The following is a 22,793-nucleotide window of genomic DNA, read 5'->3' as shown; positions in this document are numbered from 1 at the left end:
CAGCTAACCAGGCTAGACTCAGGACCAGACCAAGCCAGGCTAACATGTATGCAGTTCTTGGGTGTTTAGTTGGATGGTTAGATGCAGGGTTTTACTTACCTTTTTAAAACGGTAATAGCTCCCAACGGTAACTGAAAATACATGGTTACAGTGATAGCCGCTCGAAATTCGGTTGAAATTTGTACAAAATTTATTTGCTAAATTTGGACAACAAAATGTCAGATTCCCCATTCGGTAATCGATCGAATAGGACCGGTTACCGAGCATTTTTTTATTTATTGAGCGATTTTCTTGATTTTCAATGAAGTTAAAAAAATCCAAAAATTGGCTCAATCTTATAAAATCAATAACTAATTCATCTGAGCTTTAAATCAAGTGAAACAAATTTTGTTGGTTTTCTTGTAACATAATCTACATGATAAAAGTATTTATAATCATAAAAAAGTTAAAAAAATTCTATGAGAAAATGTATTTGTTAAACTAAGTTAAAGGCATAGTTTACTTTTTGCTAATCCAAAAATCATGAAACTAATTTTGTTAGTCTTCTTACATGATCCTATGTCTTTTAAAATACATGAACTCATGAATTAGTTATCGTAACATATATGATTGTGTAAATGTGTTGTGACTAGATTAATTCATAACTGACCCATCGCACCTCCAAAATTAGTAAAACAATTTTTGAGCCACGAAAGTATTTTTCGAGCTAAATCTACACATGATTTTCATTTTTCCAAACCAAATATTTTAAAAGTTATTGATAGTCAAAGTTTAAAATGTTTGACCTAATATTGTCCAAAATGTTAAGTATTTGTGACCGGAGGGAGTATTATGTATGGGACAAATTTACACCTAAAATAGACTTTTTGGTCATATGATGCAAAGCATTGAAGCAAAAACCAGATAGCTGACATAAAAATAAATCAAATACTATCAGAACAGTTACATAGAGTAAATTACTTTAACTAACTAGCCGATAAATGAAAATACTCAAATATTTGTACTGTACTCCTGTGCGGCCCGACGGAGCAACTCGGCGATGGGCGCGAACTGCTTCGTTTACTCCCCTCTACGCCTACCTCCACCGCCCCTCCTCCACAAACACACTCCCCCTCTGCGACATTGCTGTCGTCACCCCTATGCGCCACCCTACACATCCAGTCGACACACACCGGGAGGAGCCCAAATCTGGCGAAGATGGGCAAAGAGGAACACATGGGGCGTCCAGATCCGGCAAAGATGGGAGGAGACGCGGTCATGAAGTAGAAGGGGACTGAAGGATAGAGGCATCAGGGACAAGGATAGGAGCGGAGTAAGTCGAAGAGAGCAAATGGGAGGAGGGAAGGGGAAGGGGAAGGGGACACAAAGACAAAGGTATTAGGGGCAAGGATATGAGCAGAATAAGTTGAAGAGAGAAAAAGGGAGGAGGGAGGTCAGCACACTCACAACCCCTGCATAATGTTTGCAAGTTAAAAAGTCAAGTCGAGTCGCTTGGGCACTGACTAGACGACTAGTCACAACTAGTCAATTGGCTAGTTGACCAAGTCAGCCAGTGGGCCCCAGGCTACCCAGTGCTTATACTACTATCTATACCTAACTATATAACCCATATATTGAGGTCATTAACATCTTGCAAATCATGGATTCATGCAATAGAGATAACACAAATAGATTATCATGATTCAAGAATAAGGAGTTGGTCACTTACCTGTTTTGAGCCCAACATGTAATTGTTCTTGGTGAGTTTCTTTGCTTGAAATTGGGAAGCAACAACTTGCAACATGAAGAATAGAAATATAAATAGCTAGACAACAAGACATACTTAAGTAAGTTAAAAAGGTAAGAACAAGCAAGTGATCATCAACATGAAGAACCATATATGAAAAGAGCTAAAGTCAACAAATAAAGGCAGCCATAGCAGCCAACCAACCATATAGGCAATCACTAAACAATAGTGCTAACATTAAAGTGCATAATAACTAAACAAGTTCTTAAAAATAAAAGTCCATGGTGGTAACTACTAAGTACTAAACGAAGATAGCTTGACCACATCAAAAGCCCAGGACATCCTAAATCATCACATCAGCATTCAACCATCCAAAGCAACATCCAACTGGAAGGTGCCTACCTCTTTAATCCTTGCTCCAGATTCAACCTCCTTCATTTCATCATCTTCATCTTGTGGAGGCCGAAAAGTGGGATCATTTCCACCATCATGAAGCGCATGCTCCTCAATGCTTTCTTTATCTTCATTCACTACCATAGAACACCTCATCACTGACAGTTCCGAACTGGCATCACTGCCAGTTTTGGGACCGACAATGAGCAGACGGTAGTGATAATCTGGGATTATCATATTATCACTTCGGTTGAAGAACCGATATTGGTATCCCTTATCACTATCAGTTCATGTCATGAACTGACATTGATAATTCTGTACACCGAGATACAAAACTAGCTTTAGGTATTGCTATCCACGCCGTCTAGAATAGAAAATAGCACACACCAATATATAAGCATAGTTCATTCACATCTCATTCACGCATACAACATAAATTCATCATTCCCATATATCACATATGATCCACATATGGTTCATCAGCCACATATGGTTTCATCATTCAATCATACACCATAGTTTTTCAACAAGTTTAGAATAAGGATCTACAATAATGTGAAATAATTTTAGTTTAATTCATATTTCTACTTACTAGAAGGTGTCATATTAGGGAAGTTATGAGTCTTGAAAGAAGGAGATGTACAAGGAGGCAAGTGGTTAAGATGTTCATGGAGCTCCACGTCAAAGTAGTCCGAGTCATGAAACTCGTGCCTTGGATTGATAACCTGCTTATTGATGAACCAAGCAAGCTGTTCTTGAATGGCTACGATTTCATGGAGTAGTAGTCTACTTATGTTCAGCTTCATGCGATGTGATTAAATAATTGAAAAAAATTAATATGTGAGCACGTATAGAAACTAAAAGGTAGGCATTAATCTGTGAACATGTGACATGGTGGTGATAGTGACTTGTTTTTAGGTGGTGGTAGAGGAGTTAGACTTCTCGTAAGAGGCGATGGTTGCAGGAGGTCTCTTGGTTGCGAGTCCACCTCTTCACCAATATCTTCACCACAATCTTCTGTGTCTATGATTGTGTAACATTTGCACCAGATGATGAAATGGTGGACGACACCGGCTAGTTTTGTTATCCCATTTTTTGCAGGGATGTACCTCATCCACCTGGACCCTAGCGAAGCCCAATGGTATCAGGTGGGTGTGCAAAACATCACCCTCCATGCCTGGATAAACCATGTCCATAGCCACCTCAAGGGAAATGTTCAAAATGGGCATATTTAGCTTGCATGATGTTTGAACGGTGATGTCATCGACAAAATAATGGTCTAAGTCATTGTCAGAAAGTCCCATGGACATGTAGCTACTCCGACGAGCATCAAGGCTGGTGATTAAAGCATTATTGTTGGCTTGCGCTAGGCTCAAGGCTAGCTATACTGCTTGTTGTGCTTGTTGTTGTACATTTTGGTCTATGCGGGCATCCACTCGTCTCATCATTTACTCTTGTTCGACTTTGCTTCTCTTCCAACTCTTATAAGTGTCGGTGTGCTCTCGGAATGAGTGGAGGTATGGAACCACACCAACCCCTCACGTGCGACCAGAGTGCTCCTTGGCTCCCAAGGCTAAGGTTAGTTTGGCTCCTTGAAAAGATTGGACGTGGGCATCTTCAAGCTTTTGGGTCACTTCTTCTTTGCGAGGGCTTTTGAAGCATAAGCTGCCATCAGTTGAGAGTGTAGCTCCCCTCCCAAACAGCTAGTGTTTAGATCATAGACTGTCACAGATGTGACACCACTATTAGTTAGTTCTTCTTCCTGTCTCTCCCATAGTGGTATCTTCTTCAAGTATTCATCTATGCCAAGTCTGTGGGGGTAAATGTTCTTATCTGAGTTGGCTTTGTTTACTTGACTTGATTTATAGCTTTCTCTAACGTCCTATACTCTACAAAGGTATCCCAATTTAGTCACAATTTTTGTTATGTGTCAAAGTCCGATGTTAGACCCTTCTTCACAAACTCTTTGTTCAGTTTGGTCTTCCAATCCTTAAATGAGATGCCCATGGCGGATATCACAACTTTCTTCGCAAGTGGTTCGGATCCTTCAAGGAATTGGAATGTCTCTTTCAGCTCACCCACACGTCATTCTTGAGGTTCGTAGGGACCAAGGTTAAGTGTGAGGGATCGGTGACATCCTAAGAGGGGTATGAATTATGACACTTAAAACTAGTTCGGCTCCAAAAAATAACACAAGATAAACCTATATCAATTTCTATCTAAATGTTCTTTAGGTTTATCTAGTGTGTCTACTCTACCGATCAAAGCGCTTGCAACCTATCTAAGAAGGTAAATTGCAAGTAAGTAAATGCGAAAATATAAATAAGGTAGAGAGAGCAAACTTGGCACAAGGATTTTTTTCCATGGTATCGATGGCATGAATGCCACCCCTAGTCCACGTTGGAGCTCTACAAAGGATATACTCTCAGTAGGCACCTGATCACGGCCTTTGAGTCACCGAGTCACAAAGATAAGGCCTCCACCCGGATGAGCCAGCAAGCCACCAAGGTAAGGTCTCACCACTATCCTCTCTTCCGGTTCCTCACCGTCGTGATTAATTCGGAGCTTGAGCCAAAAAGGCAAAAAGGTTTCCGCGTCCCCACACAATCACCTTACGGCCGCTCCACACCATGTCGGAGGGTCAAAAAGCTTGCCGACGAATCACCAAGACTCCAAGTTGCCAGCATACAAAGAGGTACACTGTTGGATCACTCCTTGATCCACTCTCTAGGTAGCAATCACCTAGCAACTCACTCTCTTTGCCTATAAGCACTAATCACTGTATATGAATTTCTCTGGACTCCAGCACGATCAAATGACTGAGTGGAGGGGTATTTATAGCCTCAAACTCACGTACTAGCCATTAACCCAATGGCTCTAAAAAGTTGTTAACACCGGATGATCCGGTGTGAACAGTAGTACTAACACCGGATCATCCGGTGAGTAGACTCTCACAAACTGGCCGTTGGAACCCCACTTAAACCTCTGTGAACACCAGATACTCTGGTGTATACTCCATCTTCATCACCGGACTTTTCGTTGAGTAAATTGCTCCGGTGTATTCTCCGGTGCACATCACTTCATCACCGAACCATCCGGTGCGTTATCATCAGCTAGCCGAGCCAATGCAACCCTCTTTGGAAAATATGCTCCGGTGTATAGAACTTCGAAGCACCGAACCTTCCGGTGAGGTCACTGCATTCTCCCCTTTGTGAACAAAGCTCCGGTGCATTCCTCCGGTGTGTTCAAATCAATCACCGAACTATCTGGCGGGGTCTTCTTCTTCGTCGTCTTTGCACTATTCATTATCTGGTGTATTGTTCGGTGCACTTCTCTTCGTCACCGGACCTTCCGGTGTGTTGACCTTCGATCTTCAACAGTTGCAACCTTCTCTAGTGGAAATGCTCTGGTGTGTATCCTCCTCTAAGCACTGGATCATCCGGTGAGGTCAAATACCTCTGGACATAATGCTCCGGTGTGTTCAACCATGTGAACACCAGACCATCTAGTGAAGTCATTTCTCCTCAGACTGTTTCCAATTCAATCAAACTTTATCCCGATTTCAATGGCTTCTTCATGTATTGCATCCATGAGACTTACTAACATAAATTCTTGACAAAAATATTAGTACCAATGACTATATTGTCATTAATCATCAAAATCACAATCATGGCCTAATAGGGCCATTTTCGCTACATTAGGTTTTCTCGGTTATTGGTCCAACTTTAGCGAAAATAGCCTTATTATGTCATGATTATGCTTTAGTGATTAATGATAATATAGTCATTGAGACTAACATATTTGTCAAAAATATATGTTAGTAGGTCTTATGGATACAATACATTAAGAAGCCACCGTAGCCGGGACAAAGTTTGATTGAATTAAAAAGTTCCAAGAAGATTTGTCCCACTAGAAGGTCCGATGCAGAGGGGTTAAACTCACTGGAGTATTTTGTCCAGAGGCAAAGTGAAGGTTGCTAGCTTCACCAGATGATCCGGTGCTCTATGTGTTAAACTCACCGAAGTATTTGTGACAAAGGAGGAGAAGACTGATGACCTCACCAGATAGTCCGGTGATCTGTACTAGGTAACACCGGTGTATTTCTTACAGAGAAGAATGTAAGTGCAGAAGACTGAAGATCAACCCACCAGAAAGTCCGGTGCTTGGTTTATGCACATCGGAGTATAGCACTGGAGCATTTCTTGTAGAGGCGACTGCAAGTGTTGAGGAATGAAGGTCAACTTACCGGATAGTCCGGTGATCATAGAGATAGTTGCACCGAAGCATTTTCAGGGAAAAGAAGAGAAGATTTAACTCACTGGATGATCCGATGTGATTGGAACGAACACTGGATGAATGCACCGGAGCATTTTACATAGAGAGGCTGCAAAGGTTCGGATAGCTGAAGATAACTCACCAGAAGGTCCGGTGATGGATTTGAAGGTGCATCGGAGTGTCCGGTGTTTACAGAGGTAGTGAGTGGAGTTCCAATGATTAGAATCTGAATTTGTACTCACCGAATGATGCGGTGTTAGTAGTATTGTTCTCACCAGATCATCCGATGTTAACAGCTTTTCTGAGCCATTGGAAAAACAGCTAGTTGATAGGTTTTAGGCTATAAATACCCCTCTACTCAATCATTTGAAGATGTTGCATGCTGCTGGAGTCTAGAGGAAGCTTATACACACTTGAGAAGACAATCAAGCCACCAAAGAGCTTAAAGTGATTATCCAAGGTAATTAAGCACAAGAATAGAGAGTGTTTTGCGCTTATATGCCTAGAGTGAGTGTTAGTTGGGTACTGTAGCTTGAAGAAGGGATCAAGGAGTGATCCTAGCTAATACCGAGTAGTACATCGGTACCTTAGAGTCTTGGTGACTTACCGGCATTTTAGGTCTTGGAGGCTCAAGCTTGTTGACGCTCTGACTTGGTGTGGAGCGGCGGCAAGATACGTGTATGGGGATATAGAGACCTTTGTATTGGTGGCTCAAGCTCTGAAGTGATCACGACGACAAGTGACCGGAAGAGAGGCTAGTGGTGAGACCTTGCCTTGATAGCTTGGTGGCTCATCGTGCTTAAGACCTTGTCTTGGTAACTTGGTAACTTAAGAGCCATGACCAGAAGAGACTTGACAACCGAAAGCATATCCTTTGTGGAGCTCCAACGTGGACTAGGGTAGCATTCATGCCATCGATACCACGAGATAAAAATCCCTTATGCCAAGTTTGTCTCTCTACCTTATTTACGTTTTCGCATTTACATACTTGTAATTTAGCTTGCTAGAGTAAGTTGCACTCCTCTTGAGAGGTAGAGTAGACACACTAGATAAACCTAGAGCATATTTAGATAGAAATTGAGATATATTTATATTGTGAAGTTTTTAGAGCCATTTTGTTTAAATTTCTAAGTGTCATAATTCACCAACTTCTTAGGACATCACCGTTCCTCACACTAACTCGTATAGGAGATGGGCAATCAATACCTAGCGATATACCCACAACATGGCTTCTATGGTGCCACTGCTCCCACAGGTGAAATAGACTCCCTAGTTTGTGGGATTTCTGTGATGACATATCAGCCATTAGGCTTCTTGTTTGGGCCTCTGCCAGCATGCCCCCTTGGTTCATCGGTCGTTAGACCCTCCGAAGGATAAGCCATCTTCACATAAGGGAAATAGAAACTACCGAAAAACGGTATATTCATCCATCATAAATCAACAAATACATTCATCTATTAATGAATTACCTCATTGACATCAATGTCATTAGGTTGGTTCATGTGCGGCTACCGCTCTGGTTGGAGGTCCCATCTCCATCCAACATCAGGCTCATGTTGGAGGCACCTTTTGGATGCTGCCGCATCCATGGGCGATGAGCAGTTGGAGATCCCATCTGTAGCAATTTTCAATTAAGAAGTGTAACTAAAGATGCATTTTTTTGATACTGTTTCCTAAGAGAGCAAAAGCACTTCATCCTAAATTCCGAGAGAAACACCATTTTACTTATAAACGATAACTATCTTCTTCTCATAACTCTAAATTACTATTTCTAACATGTTCGTGGAGGGCCAGTGACCAGAGGTCGGAGACAAGCGCAGTGGCAATCTGGCCACTAGACGGGAGAAAATTTTCCTCTCCCGCTCGTAGCCAGATACAGGCGGCAGAAGGAAATTTGGGGCTAGATTAAACAGCAACACATGAACTGCAATATGTAGGTGATTCTACTAGACCGGTAGACTAGGCTGATTGGTTGCCTAATCATGATTAGGACCTGTTTGTTTGGATTTCTGTTTTTAGTTTTTTTAAAAAAGTTATGTTTTTAGCTGGTCAAAAAATCGCTTTTGGAGATATGATGTTAACTTCTATAACAAATTTTTAACTTCTCAGTACATAGCTTCTCAAAAAAATATCTCTCAGCAAACTTTTCAGCTTTAGTTTATTTTTCTCAGAAACAGTCTTCTGACTTTTACAGAACCCCGTTTATTTTGACTTTTACTTCTAACAGTAACAGAACCAAATGCAAAAAATAAACATGGCCTTAGACCATCCCCAACCATATTCCCTTCATTTCGTTCCCTTCCCGATTTCCTTCTCCGTTCTCATTCCCTTTATTTTCTCTCATCTCCAACAGCTTCCCTTCGAAGGGAATCGCAAAGAGAAAGGAGAGAGAATCCCGTCCTGAAAAAAATGATCCTGAGAATCCTGTCGTGAAGAAAAACCGTTAGAGTACTGAAGAAAATAAAAATCCCTTCATAATGAGATTTTAGTCTCTTAAGGAAAAAAATCTGTTGAGGCTGGCCTTAGTCCACCGACTTGAAAACACTTCCTCTGCGTGCTTCCAACAGGCACCTGCATCAACCGGTGCACCCATCTGACGTTTCCAAGGGGCCTGGCTTGGCTAGAGAGGCATTTTTTATTAGTTGTACCTGGCTATGACAACCAAAATGAAGCCAGAATAGCCTAGTACGTCTATTTCTGACGTTTCCACTAGGCATGGATAGAAAGACATTTTTAAATTAGTCAGCCCCTGAATTGCACCCGGCTGGCCAGATCACTCAACCAAACACACCCTAAATTGCATCGCAAATTCTCCCAGGCTATCAACATGCCCATTCAACTTTACCCAACCTGTACAACAAGGCAACAGCACCCACTGACGCTACTTCTCGAGCATTGTCACTTGTCAGCACCAGTCCTGCCACTTTCACGCCTGTGGACTGATCTTCTCAGTATACGAGGATAATAGCATCCCAATTCATGACGACTTAGTTTGCGATACAATAAAAATGTGTATAGATAAGCACAAATAGGGTTTTACCATTTACCTATGTAACCAGAAAAAAAACTGTACTGTAAATTCTGATCGAGCAAAAGAAAGAACTCTGTATCCTTTTTTCCAAAACATTCTGAAAACTTCACAATTCACCTTCGCCATTATCTCAAGCAAACAGTTTGTGTTACAGCTACACTGATAGTACAGCAACGGTATAAAGTTAAAATGTACACAAAACTTCATGTTTAAAACCCTTGGTTCGGAAGGGCTGCCAATGCGGCTTGCAGATGGGAAACAAGTTTCGACCGCACAGTGGAGATTGTGTGTCTTACAGACAGTTCATTGTCAGCAAAAGAAGCTTCGCTCCCTCCCAATTGCTGAGCTTGAGCAACCTGACCTTCCAGGAATCGTCGCACACTGGTGTCGACAATATCAATCAGGCCCAGGGATGGATGGGTGTGCATCCATCTGGAGATGACAAACCCAGCCAACAGATACTGGCCTTTGAGGACCAGTTCTGATATGAAATATGGAAACAAGACCCTACCAAAGAGTAACGACCCATTTATCTCTGATGTCTTCGGTGACCTGGCTTCATCGCTCCACTGTACAAGGAGATGAGCCTGGAATAACCTTGCAAGATGTCCGACAAGATGGCATACATAAGAGAAAAATTTGGAGTATGCCTCTTCTGTAGTGATCTTCTGCATAGTTCCAGATGACAGAACCAAGGCAAGAAGCTCATGATCGTCAGCATTTGATGAGGTGGACATGGTTCCTTCCCTCATCTTCACCTCAACCATGTGCAGGCACTGCAGCCTTGGAGCTTCATATGGGAGCAGCAGAACAATTTTGAGAGCCACAAAGCAGTCCAGATCATATACAAGTTCAAGCAAATGGTATGCTTCCTCGTCCTCTAGGATCACGCTATGTTTCGAAGACACTCGATCCAGAAGTTCAATGACCTTCTGCACCTCACCAAGGTCAACAAGTTCTCTGATGATCTCCATCCAACAACCGTGGAGGGGATGGACAGACAACGATGCACCATCTTGCTTTTTCTTTGGACTATCCAACTCTTCTGGTAGGGCCTCCCAACCATCATCCCACCCATCACTCCAATCACTTGTTTCTTTTGGTGAGTCATGAGATGGAACATACTCTTCTTTGGGGGAAAACAGTTGCTCCCACTCTTCTAACACTGCTTCCAAAACAGCAACACTCTCAACAGAAGAAGCATGTTCTGACAATCGTAAGAAGCAAGATACTGCAGAGTCACGAGTTGCTAGGTTTTCTGGTGTAATATTGGCATCAGGCAGAACTGCAGCCACCAATTGAGTAGATCTAAGAGCCACTAGAGTTCCAGTGATACTGCTAGAGGAGCTGATACTCTCATCAGCTATGGCAGCACCTGCTCCATGCTCATACCATGATTCCCATGGCTCAACCTGGGAAACCATCTCATTTGGAAGGGTTTTAAGGTTTTTTCCTGTGATACATTGCATCAGCTGTAGAGCATAGACCCGTAATTGGCTCTCTAGCTGCATATTTTCCGAAAAGCTGATCAACTTCCCCCAGACACCAGATCTTACCATTTCAAGAATGCCAGAATGTTTTTTTGTTGACCGGCTCAGAAACAACAGCAACTTATGAAGCAATATTTGATATTCACAAGAGCCCTCAATCAAATCCGATAAACACTCATCTGTAGCAGCATTATATAGCTCTAAGAGATCCAAAGGATTGCTTCGATCTGCACTCTCACTCCCTAACTGTCCCTGTCCTCCATAGTATACTTCAACTACACATTCAAAAGCACAGCCAGAAAGAATCATAGCTCGACAAAAGTATGATGTGTTCATCATCACTCCACTGCTAAGGCCAAATTTTACATACATGGAGATGGCATCCCAACCTTGATGCACAGTGATGTCATCATTTATTAACAGCTGTCTGAAAGCCCTCATGCAGTGAGATAACCTATTCGAATTCAAGTAGTCTGTCCTTTCATACGAGCAGTCATCAATTGACTCCCCCGGTATGTCATCAACAAGTTTAGTCCAAAATGTTACCAGTGCAGTCAAAGGTTTCTTCCATGAAGGTTCCTGTGGATGGTTTCTGGCTAAGTTACAAGGAAAACAGAGGGTGCAATACTTTCCGACAATGTATGAAATATCTGTGGCTGGAAGAGCTTGGATGTACTCCCTGCAATTATCATAGTTCAACTCAATTTCAAAAAGGACTGCCTGCAATTTTTCATAATCTGTGCAGTTTGATCTTGCTTCATTGCGGCCTTCTAAAGATGCCAGCAAGCCAAGAACATAATGCTTGTAAACACCTTGTCGTGATATGAGTCCCTTGGCCAGTACATCAACATACATACTGACTAGAGCTTGTACCATATCAGCTAGAGCACTGACGGTAGAGGCATGGATATTCTTGCATACTTCTTCATTGAAATGCTCAAAGTTTAAATCATCCAATCCAGCAATGTTTTTGAAGTTCAAGCCATCAACGAAAGATACTTTCTTGCACTCTTCCTCAAGGACCTTATAATACTGAAATGGTTCAAGCTTATGTGTATGGACATGTTCTGGGTATCTCAGTTCTATCTCACTAGTCCTCTTCAGATATGAGTGACATGCTGAAAGAATTCCATAGATGTAGGAGAGGCGTTGCTTATTATACCCATTGATCTCTGGATAGACATCTGAATATATCATATCAATCACACCCTTAGCTGATCTGACAATGTCCTCCCGGAATTCAGAAATTTCACTCAATATGTCATTGTTATCCCAATATTCTGAGACAAGACTGCAGCTGAGAAATCGTAAAAGCACCTATAACCAAGCAACAATATAAGATTATTCGATATCAGGGCAGAGAAGTTTGTATCAAAAGAAAACTAGAACATTTGATGTTTCTACAGCTTTGAATGATGTGCGCTGATGCGGCGGATTACACACAGCAGCTTGAATCAAAGAAATCGGCAAAGAAAACATGTTGACTCTGTGTGTGTGTGTGTGTGTGTGTGTGTGTGTGAGAGAGAGAGAGAGAGAGAGAGAGAGAGAGAGAGAGAGAGAGAAACCTCAGTTCGTTGCAAGCCATATGTCTCAGCTATCTTTATTGCTTCCTTGAGTATGTGTTTTTTCTCCTGTTTTACAGAATCGACAAAGGAGAAAACAACTTGTTTGATATAGTTAGCATTGCCAGACAAGAATCGAGATGTGTCTATATCAGGCAATATTTGTTTGAGCATTCTCGCTTGATCAGCCAGTTGTTTCTCTTCTTCTAACTTTGATTTCCACTCTCTCCAGAAGGTTGTATGTGCCATATCAATCTGGTCTAACTCGTCTACCAAAGTAAATGGAAAAAAATGAATATGGCATACATTAGCACAAACTATTCAAACAATAGAACGACTAGCTCGACTAAGTATTCACAGGTAGGACAATGACTAAGAGTTTAGAGGTTGTATTGATACGCTGTTGTTTGTAGTGCACCTACCTGAATCAACTGAGGTGAACTTCTCATGAAATTTGTGAAGCAACAGATTTCTCCTCTGCTCAGGAGTAGAACACTCTTTCTTAGAATTGTTGAGGGAACTATAAAGCATCCCTATATTCATTATGCTGCTAATTTCTTGATAACATTCTCGTTTTTTGAGCTCTTCCTCTATTATTTTCACACCATTGAAAGGGTCCATGAGATTCAAAAGAACTGAGCAGCCAAGTGCATCATATTCTTCATCAACGAGAGGCTCCATTATAGACTTTGCAAGAATCATGATAAGCTTATCATTGGGAGCAAAACCATTTACAGCCAACCAATATAAGATGCTGATTGTTGCTTCCACTTTTGTTGAAAATCGATATCTCCTAGTGGTACGATCTGTTCTTGAAGTCTGGTTTCCACCATCCTGCTCTTCGTTATTGGACAATTTCAAAAGCCATGGTAACTGCAATGCAGAGAAGGACAAGAGTTTCCTATTTTCTGCCAATATAGATTCCCAAGTATGTGCATCTTCATTTGATAAGTCCATGCAAACTTTGGACAGCATCTCCTTAACAATTTCCACATGGTCTTTGTCCCTATCATGGCTACTGTCATCTCTCAGGTCAAGTATGTCTTGCACACTTTGCACAGGAAATGGTGTGACTGATGATCCATCAATCAAGAAATTGGGAGGATTCGTTCCTGCTGAAATCATTAATTGCTCAAATTTATCATGAACATCAAGTTCCTTCCAAGCATTCAATAATTCCCCGACAGATTCTTCATCACAATGGCTGAGAGAGAAACCCAATAGCTTTTCACGGGTACCTGTATCCAAATTGTCAAGCGGAGGACCTCTAGCAATTGCAGCACATAAATCCCACACTGCACCCTGACCCTTTTTTGTCAAATTTAGACAGATATCAAAGGCTAGTTGAAGGTCACCATTTACCACAGCTTCTCTGGCGATAGCTTCCTCCACAGCAGCTATTTCCTCTTCACTTTTTAATCCCAGAAGTTTAGCAACATCAATAATCTCTTCAAAATGAAGATATGCCCCTGTTTGACTTGTAATCACCATACGGATGATCTCCATAGGGTTCTTTACCTGTCTGAACTGAACAGGAAGGATAGTCACCCCTAGATAAGGAAGTCTGACACTAAGAGCATCAATTATATCAGTTTCTGCTTGAACATTTTTGCTATTAGGTAACAGATTTAGGCATTCCCTGGCCTTCCAAATCTGCAAATGATTGCATAGCATTAATCAAAGATGAAATGGAAGATCAGTATTGGATCAAAAACAATTTGGTAACTCACTTCATTGCCAGACAAAGTTGAAGCCGAGAAGAAATACTCCCTCGCAGCTTGTACCACAAGATTTTCGGCCTTTTCTGTGGACAATGAAACTGCACTTGTTCCTCCAAGATAATTCCTGGCTAGTGAAAATTTACCAGCTTTTAAAAGGCCTCTGATAAATTCTGCCAGCATATATTCTGAATCAAGAAAAGGAAATGCCTTTTCTTGGAAGAATTTCAAATCACGCCACATGTTAGCCCACTCTATGTCCGATCGAACAGGTTGATGTCGGCCAAATTTTGACAGAAGCAGACGTATAAGTTGCTTCACATTCTTCTCATCTAAGTGAGCACTGAGGAAGAAATGTATTGGTTTTGGGACCTGTGATCACATTCAGCTATCAATTGCACTGCTAGCAGTAAACTATTGGCAAACAAGTAAACAATCCACAAAAAATGAAAGGAATAACTGCTAGTAAGCTTTGTAGTTTATACATAGGTGTTAGCGAAGCTTTAGAATTCTAAGCGCACCAATGTGAAAATAAATATCTGAAGGAATGGAAGTTCTTTACGAACAACATCTGCCTCACATGCTCTCCCATCCCAGCTGATCCGCACACATCTTCCCCAGTGCTGTCTTATCCCGATCTACTAGTGCTGGTAAAGCCCCTCAAAGAAGAGAAAGGAGAGAATAAAGACTAAAGAGAACTCTCCTTCAATCTTCGGGAACAGCTTGGAAGTTCTGGACCTTGAGAAATCATTCCTGGAGATCAGGTACCTTTCCCATAAAAAAGATCCATGGCTGCCAATGCTTCAAGCTTCTTATAAGCTGACTAAACAAATTGAAGTATTAACTGCTGAATTAAAGATCTTTAAAGTCTGTTTGGCAGTTAGAATATGAGAGGTCGAGGAAGTAATGGGAGCATTGCCTTTATTTACAACAAAAGGAATTTCGAGAGTGATGGTTATTCTGCCAATGAAGGGGTGGTTCTGAGAGGTAACTGGTGGAAGCAATTATGCCGGTGGATTTTGGTTGGATTTGGTCTTATGGAAGAGGATGGAGGAGAGACAGACTGAGTTTTTCCAAGCATGGATAGGAAAGCACACAACAAAGATTGTCTTTAGTTTTTGGGTGACATATTCGTGGAGGTTTTCCTACATAGAGAAGCACTGCTGAAGATGAGCAAGTAGATCGATTGCAAGACCATGTTTCATAAATACAGAAGCAGCAATTTTATTAAAGAGGTACCAATACCTGATAATAAGCAAATAGCCTCCCCACTTCTACATGGCCTTCAGCAACTTTTAGCCACTTCTCCAATATATCAAGATATTTGACATTATTAAGTTTGTAAGCTACTGGATCACAAACATGAAAATCTTCAGGACGATTGCCCAAACCAGATAAGATATCAGAGCACACACGTTGCATTTCATCATAAGAAACCACAGAAGCACCAAGAGCTTGCTTGGCATCTTTCAAATTGCAATCTTCTTCACTAGCCAATAAATATTTCTCTCTCTTTACCTTATGGAGTAACTTTGATAATATTGATGACATGGTATTCCACTGGTTAGTTGCAGCACACACGTAAACGCAGTGAACAGCTGTTTCTATCATCTCAGCAAGATCCTTGAAAAGCCCATTAATTGGCGACTCCCCACAGCCATTTTCAACAACAGATAAGCAAATGGAAAGCTCATTTTCAGCAGCAATCTCTTTCAGCCACCTAACCAGGTAGGATTCTTGTTTGCAGTCATTACTTGAGGAGATCAAGTGAAATCTGTTTTTCATAAAAGGGATAGCACTTTCTTCTAGTCGTTGATTAACTGTTTCTTCTTTGACTTCTTTAAGGATGATTTTGAACTTTTCATAATCAGGCAAATCTTCCCATGACACAAGGTTCATTACAAACTCATTCAATTCGTTAAAATATACAACTTGGTAGAGGCATTTAATGTCATAACAAAAAGGCTGCAACTCCACAATGCCCTTCTGACATGCAAGCTCTATCATAGTCAGACAATTTTCTAGCTGTCCACTTAAGCAGTCAATGTCCCTTGCTCTGTTCTTGTACCACTCACAAAGTTCAGCAACTGATGGCCATGAAAAGCCTGTTGAGTGCTTTACAAATATTTCCGTTTTGATCTCTCCAATCTTGTCCAACTGGGCAGGACAACTGTTTATATATGACACCATCTGTTTGCATTCAACCCAATCACCATCTCTTAATATGACAATATTAGGAGGGGATTTCCCAGGTAGCAACTGACTATAAGTCTGAACAGCAACAGTTTCTGGGATTGCAGACAAAATACGCAAAATATTTGAAGAGATAGTATATGGATGACGCTTGAAGATAAGATTAAGAGCCCCAATTTTGCCACTTTCGGCTAAAGCTATGGAAGTTTCCACAAGGGGCATCGAACGGAATTTGATATATTCTCCTGATGAGTACCTGCACAGCAAGAAAATGCATTTAGCTAGAAGAAACTAGCACACAGCAAGTAAGTGAAGTCCAAATAAAGTGGCAAGTTGTACACAATCATATGTGTAATTAACTGTGTGAAGTATTTTGCTACAAAAGCTAACTTTGTTGGACAGTGCAGAGAAAGTGGAAACTGATTTGAAGAATTGAAACCGGCCAACCTGTAAGCTTTAAATGTAAGTCCCCAGTAAACTAGAAAAAAGTCACAAAGCATGTACTTTGAACTTAGTAATGGCTGCATTCCTTTTCCTTTTTTCCTTCATGTAAAAACTAAGAGCCAAGTTGGCATTGGCTTAATCTCAATTAGGTGATAAGTGAAAAGCTAAGCCAAATCGCTTGAGGGATATCAGTACTAGAAAATCTCCATAGTGCAATTCAAGTATTGCACTATCAATCGAAGATGCTCTATGCCTCTAAGTGACAAACTAAGTTAAATTTATTAAATGTGTTTTTGTACAAGATTAATGTGGCTCAACAACTGTAGTATAGTTGTAAATGCTTATTCATCCAAAGAAAGAATGGCAACAACATACCTTCCCATATTAATTCCCAAGAATGTCTCTAGCATGTCTCTGTGCCACAATAAACAAAGCCTAATGATGCGACTGTCCATTGCTGAGCCATCGCTGATATTATTCAACTCTGAAAATTTGTATTGGTCAGTTATACGAAGGCCAAAAGAAAGCAGAGCCCTTAAAGCCACTTCTGTAGGCCCAACTTTATTTACACATTCTGATAATACAAATACTTGGTCTTTAATGTTTGCTAAGTACGAGTCTATCTCATGAGTATCTCCGTCACAGTGCAACCAGCGTGCTTTAAGTACTTCATCCTTATCTAGATTATATCTGGAAGCAAGATCTAAGGCCTCTTTGTATTGACTCTTTCTGATAAGAATAGAATACATCTCTGTTACTGTAACTTTGGAGAATGATATCAGGCTCCAAAACATTTTATCCAACTCAGTTTGATGACCCCCAGAGCCACTAGGTAGGTTAGGTTCAGAGTCACTATGCATCTGCTTGTCAAGTGGAGTATTTCTTTCGTATCTGCTAGATTGCAAAACAAAAGCATGTCCTTCAGTAGCATTTGCCTTCTCCAATAGTGGTGTAGATAAAACTGGGTCATCTTTGGAGACTACCTTGTTTTCAGCTATGCTGTACATGCTAATGCTACCTTCCTCTCTTACCACCAGGAGAATATTATCTGTCCACCAACTGATGTCCTTAACATCAATCAAGCGTGTACTATTTCCAAGAGGATGAAGCGAAAAAGTGCATGCGTCACCATCAAGTGCAAAGAGTTTTACAGAACCAGTCAAATCCATCGTAGCAATATGCTTTCCCTGAGGTGAGATTCTGATTTTTGGGGATGAAACAAAGGTTGTTTGATCTTTTGGAGGAGAGAACACCCCTTCCAACTCCAGGCTTTGAAATGAAAGACTAAGTTCCAGATTTCCGTCGAAGTGCAATACATATAGAAAATAGGTTCCTAAAATATAAGATTGAAAATTAGAAACAAGTGCACCATTTGACCAGAAGTTCTTGGTATGTGAAGTTTACAATATAAAACCCTGCCATATGTTCTTTCAAGATGATAATTTAATATCAATAGAGAAGATTATCAGATAATCTATATAGTGCAGAATTTTGTACATAAAGCTATGTGGTGCAGAATTGACAACCACTGATAGTTATAGGGGTAGCAGTTGAAAACAAATCAGTGCATGGACATACCAGAATAGCCATTGGAGCTGAACGAGACATTGGAATCAGCAACTAGAACAAGTAGTGAATGACGTTGATGATAATCAATGCACGACAAACTCCGAGGTAACTGAAGAGTTCTAGCTGACATCACATCTTTAGTGGATATGGGAATTTTGCACAAATTGGCCTCAGGTTCTTGAGTGTAATCAAATCTATGAACCGTGCAGTCACTTGTAAAAATATAGAGACCCGGCCTATAAACATTCACGGATTTTATTAGTTACTGTCAAAATATACTAAGAAATGAACAAGTACACATATTCTCTTTAAGGGGGAAGGTTCTAACTGAAAACAAGTGAGAATCACCTCTGCAAGCTTGAGCCATCCCGCACAACCAAATCAATGATGGGAGAAGATAACTTCAACTGATTGCATGTTCTCCTTGCTAATAAATCTCCATTTTCTTTGATCAAGTAAAGTGTGCTCAGATCATCCACCACACCAAAAATGCCTTGAGCCTCCAGACAAGCCCCATTTGTGAAAAATGTCATTCTGTCATTATCTGACCATAAACAATTAAAAAAATGGTTAAAGTATATAACCAGAGCAGTTCTAGACTTCTAGTACTCTGCATCATAATCCTGTGACATCTACTGCAGCAGAATTGCACATAAAACGATGCTTCAAATTGTACCATCATTTTCAACAACAACAAAGCCTTTGTCCCAAGCAAGTTAGGGTAGGCTAGAAATGAAACCCACAAGATCCAACTAAAAAGATGATGAGAAAACAATAATAATAAAGGTACTAGTAATAGTACAAAATAAAAGTAATAACGGTACAAGGAGGCAAATTAGTACTGTCTAGGATTGTAGCAAACTGGCAATAGTACACAACATTTCCAATAACAACAATAAACACTGGCACCTAAGCTCCCAAAATTTCCTCTTGGTGTCTGAGGAAATGAAAACATAATGAGTACTGCAAAAATATGTACTAGATGCGCAAAAATGATAACAAAATGTTGCATGGACTGAAATCCTTTCAATTATCAGTTCAACTTTTCTTCCCCAGCATGAAATAACTTCACCCAAATCCTCAGCAACTGGGTCACTAAAATTTGGTGCCTCCGCATATCCTTGCATCTGAACTAGCAAACTAGGCAAATGAAGAGTCACAACAACCCTACTTCTATGTCAGCACTACATCTAATTAACATTACAAGCGTGAAAATGCTAAAGTCTAGACCAACAATGGACAGCTCCCACAAACACCAAGTTTCATTGAAAATGTGAAATACATCATCACAGATATCACTTTTCGTAAACGGACTTAAACGTTCAAACACTAGGGCACTAGGTGATCTTTCAATCTAAGGGTCCGTTTGTTTGGGCTTCTGCTTTTGGCTTTTAGCTGAAAAACTGTTTTTGGCTTTTCTGAAAGTTGCTTTTGGATTTTACTTGTTGGTTTTTACAACAAATTTCTAACTTCTCCGCACACCAAAAGCCAGAAAAGTAGCTCCCAACTAGCTTCTCAGCTTTCAGAAGTAAGCTTTTGACTTCTCCATAAGCTACTTTTCAGCAACCCCGTTTGTTTGAGCTTCTGGCTTCTAAGAAGAAGCTAGCAGAATCTCAAACAAACAGACCCTAATAAAAGTAGCTAAAAAGCTCTATACATGCATGAGAACTGGGCAGACCTTTCTTGCAATTTAATGCCAATGAGTAACACTATAAAACCCAATATTACTTGGGAACAGGTAGAATGCTCACTCACTTGTGTAGACACCACAAGGCGAGGCATAGCCATTGCCCTTCCTCAAGACGGTGATGCGATTCCCAACAGTTACAGCCACATACTCTGCACTCGGCGAAACAAACAAAGACACGCCATTCCCCCTCGTCCGCCCATTACTCCTCCCCGAAGTGTTGTACCTAGACCACCTCTCCCTGAGCTTGTTCACACCTGCCAGGGTGGAGTAGTAATCAGAACTGCTCCTTGGGTTGCTCCGTGAAGGATTTCGATGCGAGAAATCACGTACCTTGCAAGGAAAGATAGGAGAGGACGCCGTCTCCTCTTCCAGCACCTGAGCTGCCACCACTTGTTGCCGCGCCGTCGTGTTCTTCTCGCTGAGTTCGAAAGAATTATATTACGATGAAGAAAACAATCAAGATTTCGCAGAAACCTTTGTAGCTCTCAGAATACCACGACCTTGTAAAATTACCAAATTGTATACCATGGCAACAACATACACAAAATCAAATAGCGAGCATATAACCCGAGATAGTTCGATGAAATATGACCAGAAAAATCAATGTATTATAAGGAAAAGGAAGTTGCCAGCCAATGCGACGAACTCATGCGACAAACCTGCCCACAAAAAGAAAAGGAACGAAAAGAAACAGAAAACCCCAAGAAATTCGTGTTCAAGCAGCGCGACGGTCGGAACGGGCACGCGCATCTCCTCCTACCACAGACGCGCCCGCGACTGCATTCTATGGTTGGAGCTCTGGAGAAGGCATGGGAGGAGGTGGAGGAGGGCGGCGAGGGCACGGGACTCACATGGGGGATCACGTGGGATCCTGACGCGTGGTGGCGGATCTCGTACAGCGCGTCGTCGGCCCCCACCGCCATCGCCGCCCGCCCGCGCCTCGCCTCGCCGGAGATCTCCTCCCTCCGAGTTCGAGCTCGAGTCGAGGGGGTTCGTTTAATGGTTCCTTCTTTCTCCCCTTTTTTTCCCCGTGAGATTGCGTCGGCTGGGTTATGGCTGTTGAGAGGTATATTTATAAAACATTTCTACCAAAGATCTTCATGAGATCTTAATTTAATCATATTTTTTTTATCTAACGGTCAAACTAAATGTCACACTCAATTTTAAAATCAAACCGAATATAAACTACATTTATACCAAGATTAAATTACATACACGTAGTGACGTCATAAATAAATAGCAAACACAATATTCATTAATATAACATACTTTATTACATCAATAACCCAAGAGTCAAAAAATATTACAAAACAGTAAAAATTAAACTTAGCACGACGCCTAACTCCATAGGAAGTCGACTGAAAAGCCATCTGCCTAGAACTTAGCTCTAGCTTTTGAGCCGCAATAAGATTATAGAGGAGAGAGCAAACGTGAGTATATAGAATGTTTAGCAAGTGTGGGAAAAATTATAATACGAGGACAAAAATCAAGATAGACTTAACTCAAAAGTTTATTGGCATAAATGCTATTTTATTTATAAACAATTATAAAGGCAAATTACTTCTATACGAATGATTTCTCTAAGGCAAGAGCCAAGGTTCCCACCACCTTACTTCACAACCAAGGTTCCAACCACCTCTAAATAAAAGCTAACTTGAATCACAATTCCCACCGCTGTGATCCACCAACTCCAACCCATAACCAACTAAAAAAACCACCCGACTAATCATGTGAGGAGTCCATACCGCTTATGACCGTGAGAACGGCTGATATATCAGTTTTCACTCTACAGAGGTCGTACACTTCACCCACAAGACAAGTCCTCCTTTTTGCTTGTGTCGATCAAACACTTACACACTTCCGAGGTATGCAGCCAGGATTCCACTGCAAAGTCTTTCCAACGCCTCTCTCAACACGTGTTGACCCACTGAGGTTTCACCGCGTACATAAGTGGAGTACACTCTCCACCCCAGAAACCCCCTCTTGCACCTTACGGTTCCAGGAAGTACCCTTTCGTCCCCGTACCACCAAATGATCTTCACAATGTTAAGAGAAAAACGAATTACTGAGCTAAGCTCGTCCCATACTAGGCTTATGGTTGTACTATTTTTATAGGTGGTCGCTCCACGAACTGGTCCTTAACATGATCTGGACAAGACCGTCATCAACCCAACAACGGGGTAATAACCAAATATTCGAAAGCCCACAATTCTATCTAGAATACATCCACAGACCAACCAACATACCAACTTGCCTAGACCCTACTATCTTAGCCTAAGCACTTTTACCAAGGTTCATCAATATCAACATAATTTGACTATACTACCCATGAGTAAGCATAACTAAGCACATTCTATCCAACATGAAAACCAATCTACGGTTACAATGAAGATTGAGGAAAAACTAGTAAACCCTAACAATGAAATATCATGTTTGACGAGCATGCAATTTGTAAAACAAAATTTTATAAAAGTAGGTGCAAAATATTCAAGGGCACTTGCCTTCTCTGATGAGTTGCTCGAAATCTCTGAAGTCTTGATCTTGGATGTTCTCAAACTCTTCTGGAACAAACTCCTCTACAAATGAGAAAACAAGCACCACTAAGAACAGACACTAAACAAAAAAAAAACATATGAGACGAACACTAGAACAAGTTAGGACACAAATTCAGGAAGATTTGGGCGTAAGAACTGCCCAAATCG

At 41.0% G+C, this 22,793-nt stretch overlaps 1 protein-coding gene across 1 annotated transcript; it reads right to left on the bottom strand.

Moving 5' to 3' along the window:
* Positions 1 to 9,482: 9,482 nt before the first annotated feature.
* On the bottom strand, positions 9,483 to 21,126 carry LOC133904985 (MAG2-interacting protein 2-like). Its single transcript, XM_062346661.1, has 11 exons — positions 20,943 to 21,126; positions 20,422 to 20,509; positions 20,157 to 20,345; positions 18,750 to 18,945; positions 18,411 to 18,637; positions 17,208 to 18,165; positions 15,441 to 16,644; positions 14,208 to 14,567; positions 12,900 to 14,130; positions 12,481 to 12,746; positions 9,483 to 12,232 (listed from the first exon to the last, which is right to left on the bottom strand). The coding sequence occupies exons 1-11, from the start codon at positions 21,012 to 21,014 to the stop codon at positions 9,635 to 9,637; spliced, it is 7,389 nt and encodes a 2,462-aa protein (XP_062202645.1). The 5' UTR covers positions 21,015 to 21,126; the 3' UTR covers positions 9,483 to 9,634.
* Positions 21,127 to 22,793: the final 1,667 nt, after the last annotated feature.

This window comes from Phragmites australis, chromosome 22 (assembly GCF_958298935.1).
Source record: "Phragmites australis chromosome 22, lpPhrAust1.1, whole genome shotgun sequence".
Taxonomy (NCBI): Eukaryota; Viridiplantae; Streptophyta; class Magnoliopsida; order Poales; family Poaceae; genus Phragmites; species Phragmites australis.
The sequence above is the reverse complement of the archived record's forward strand: the minus strand, read 5'-3'. Positions and strand labels throughout refer to the sequence as shown.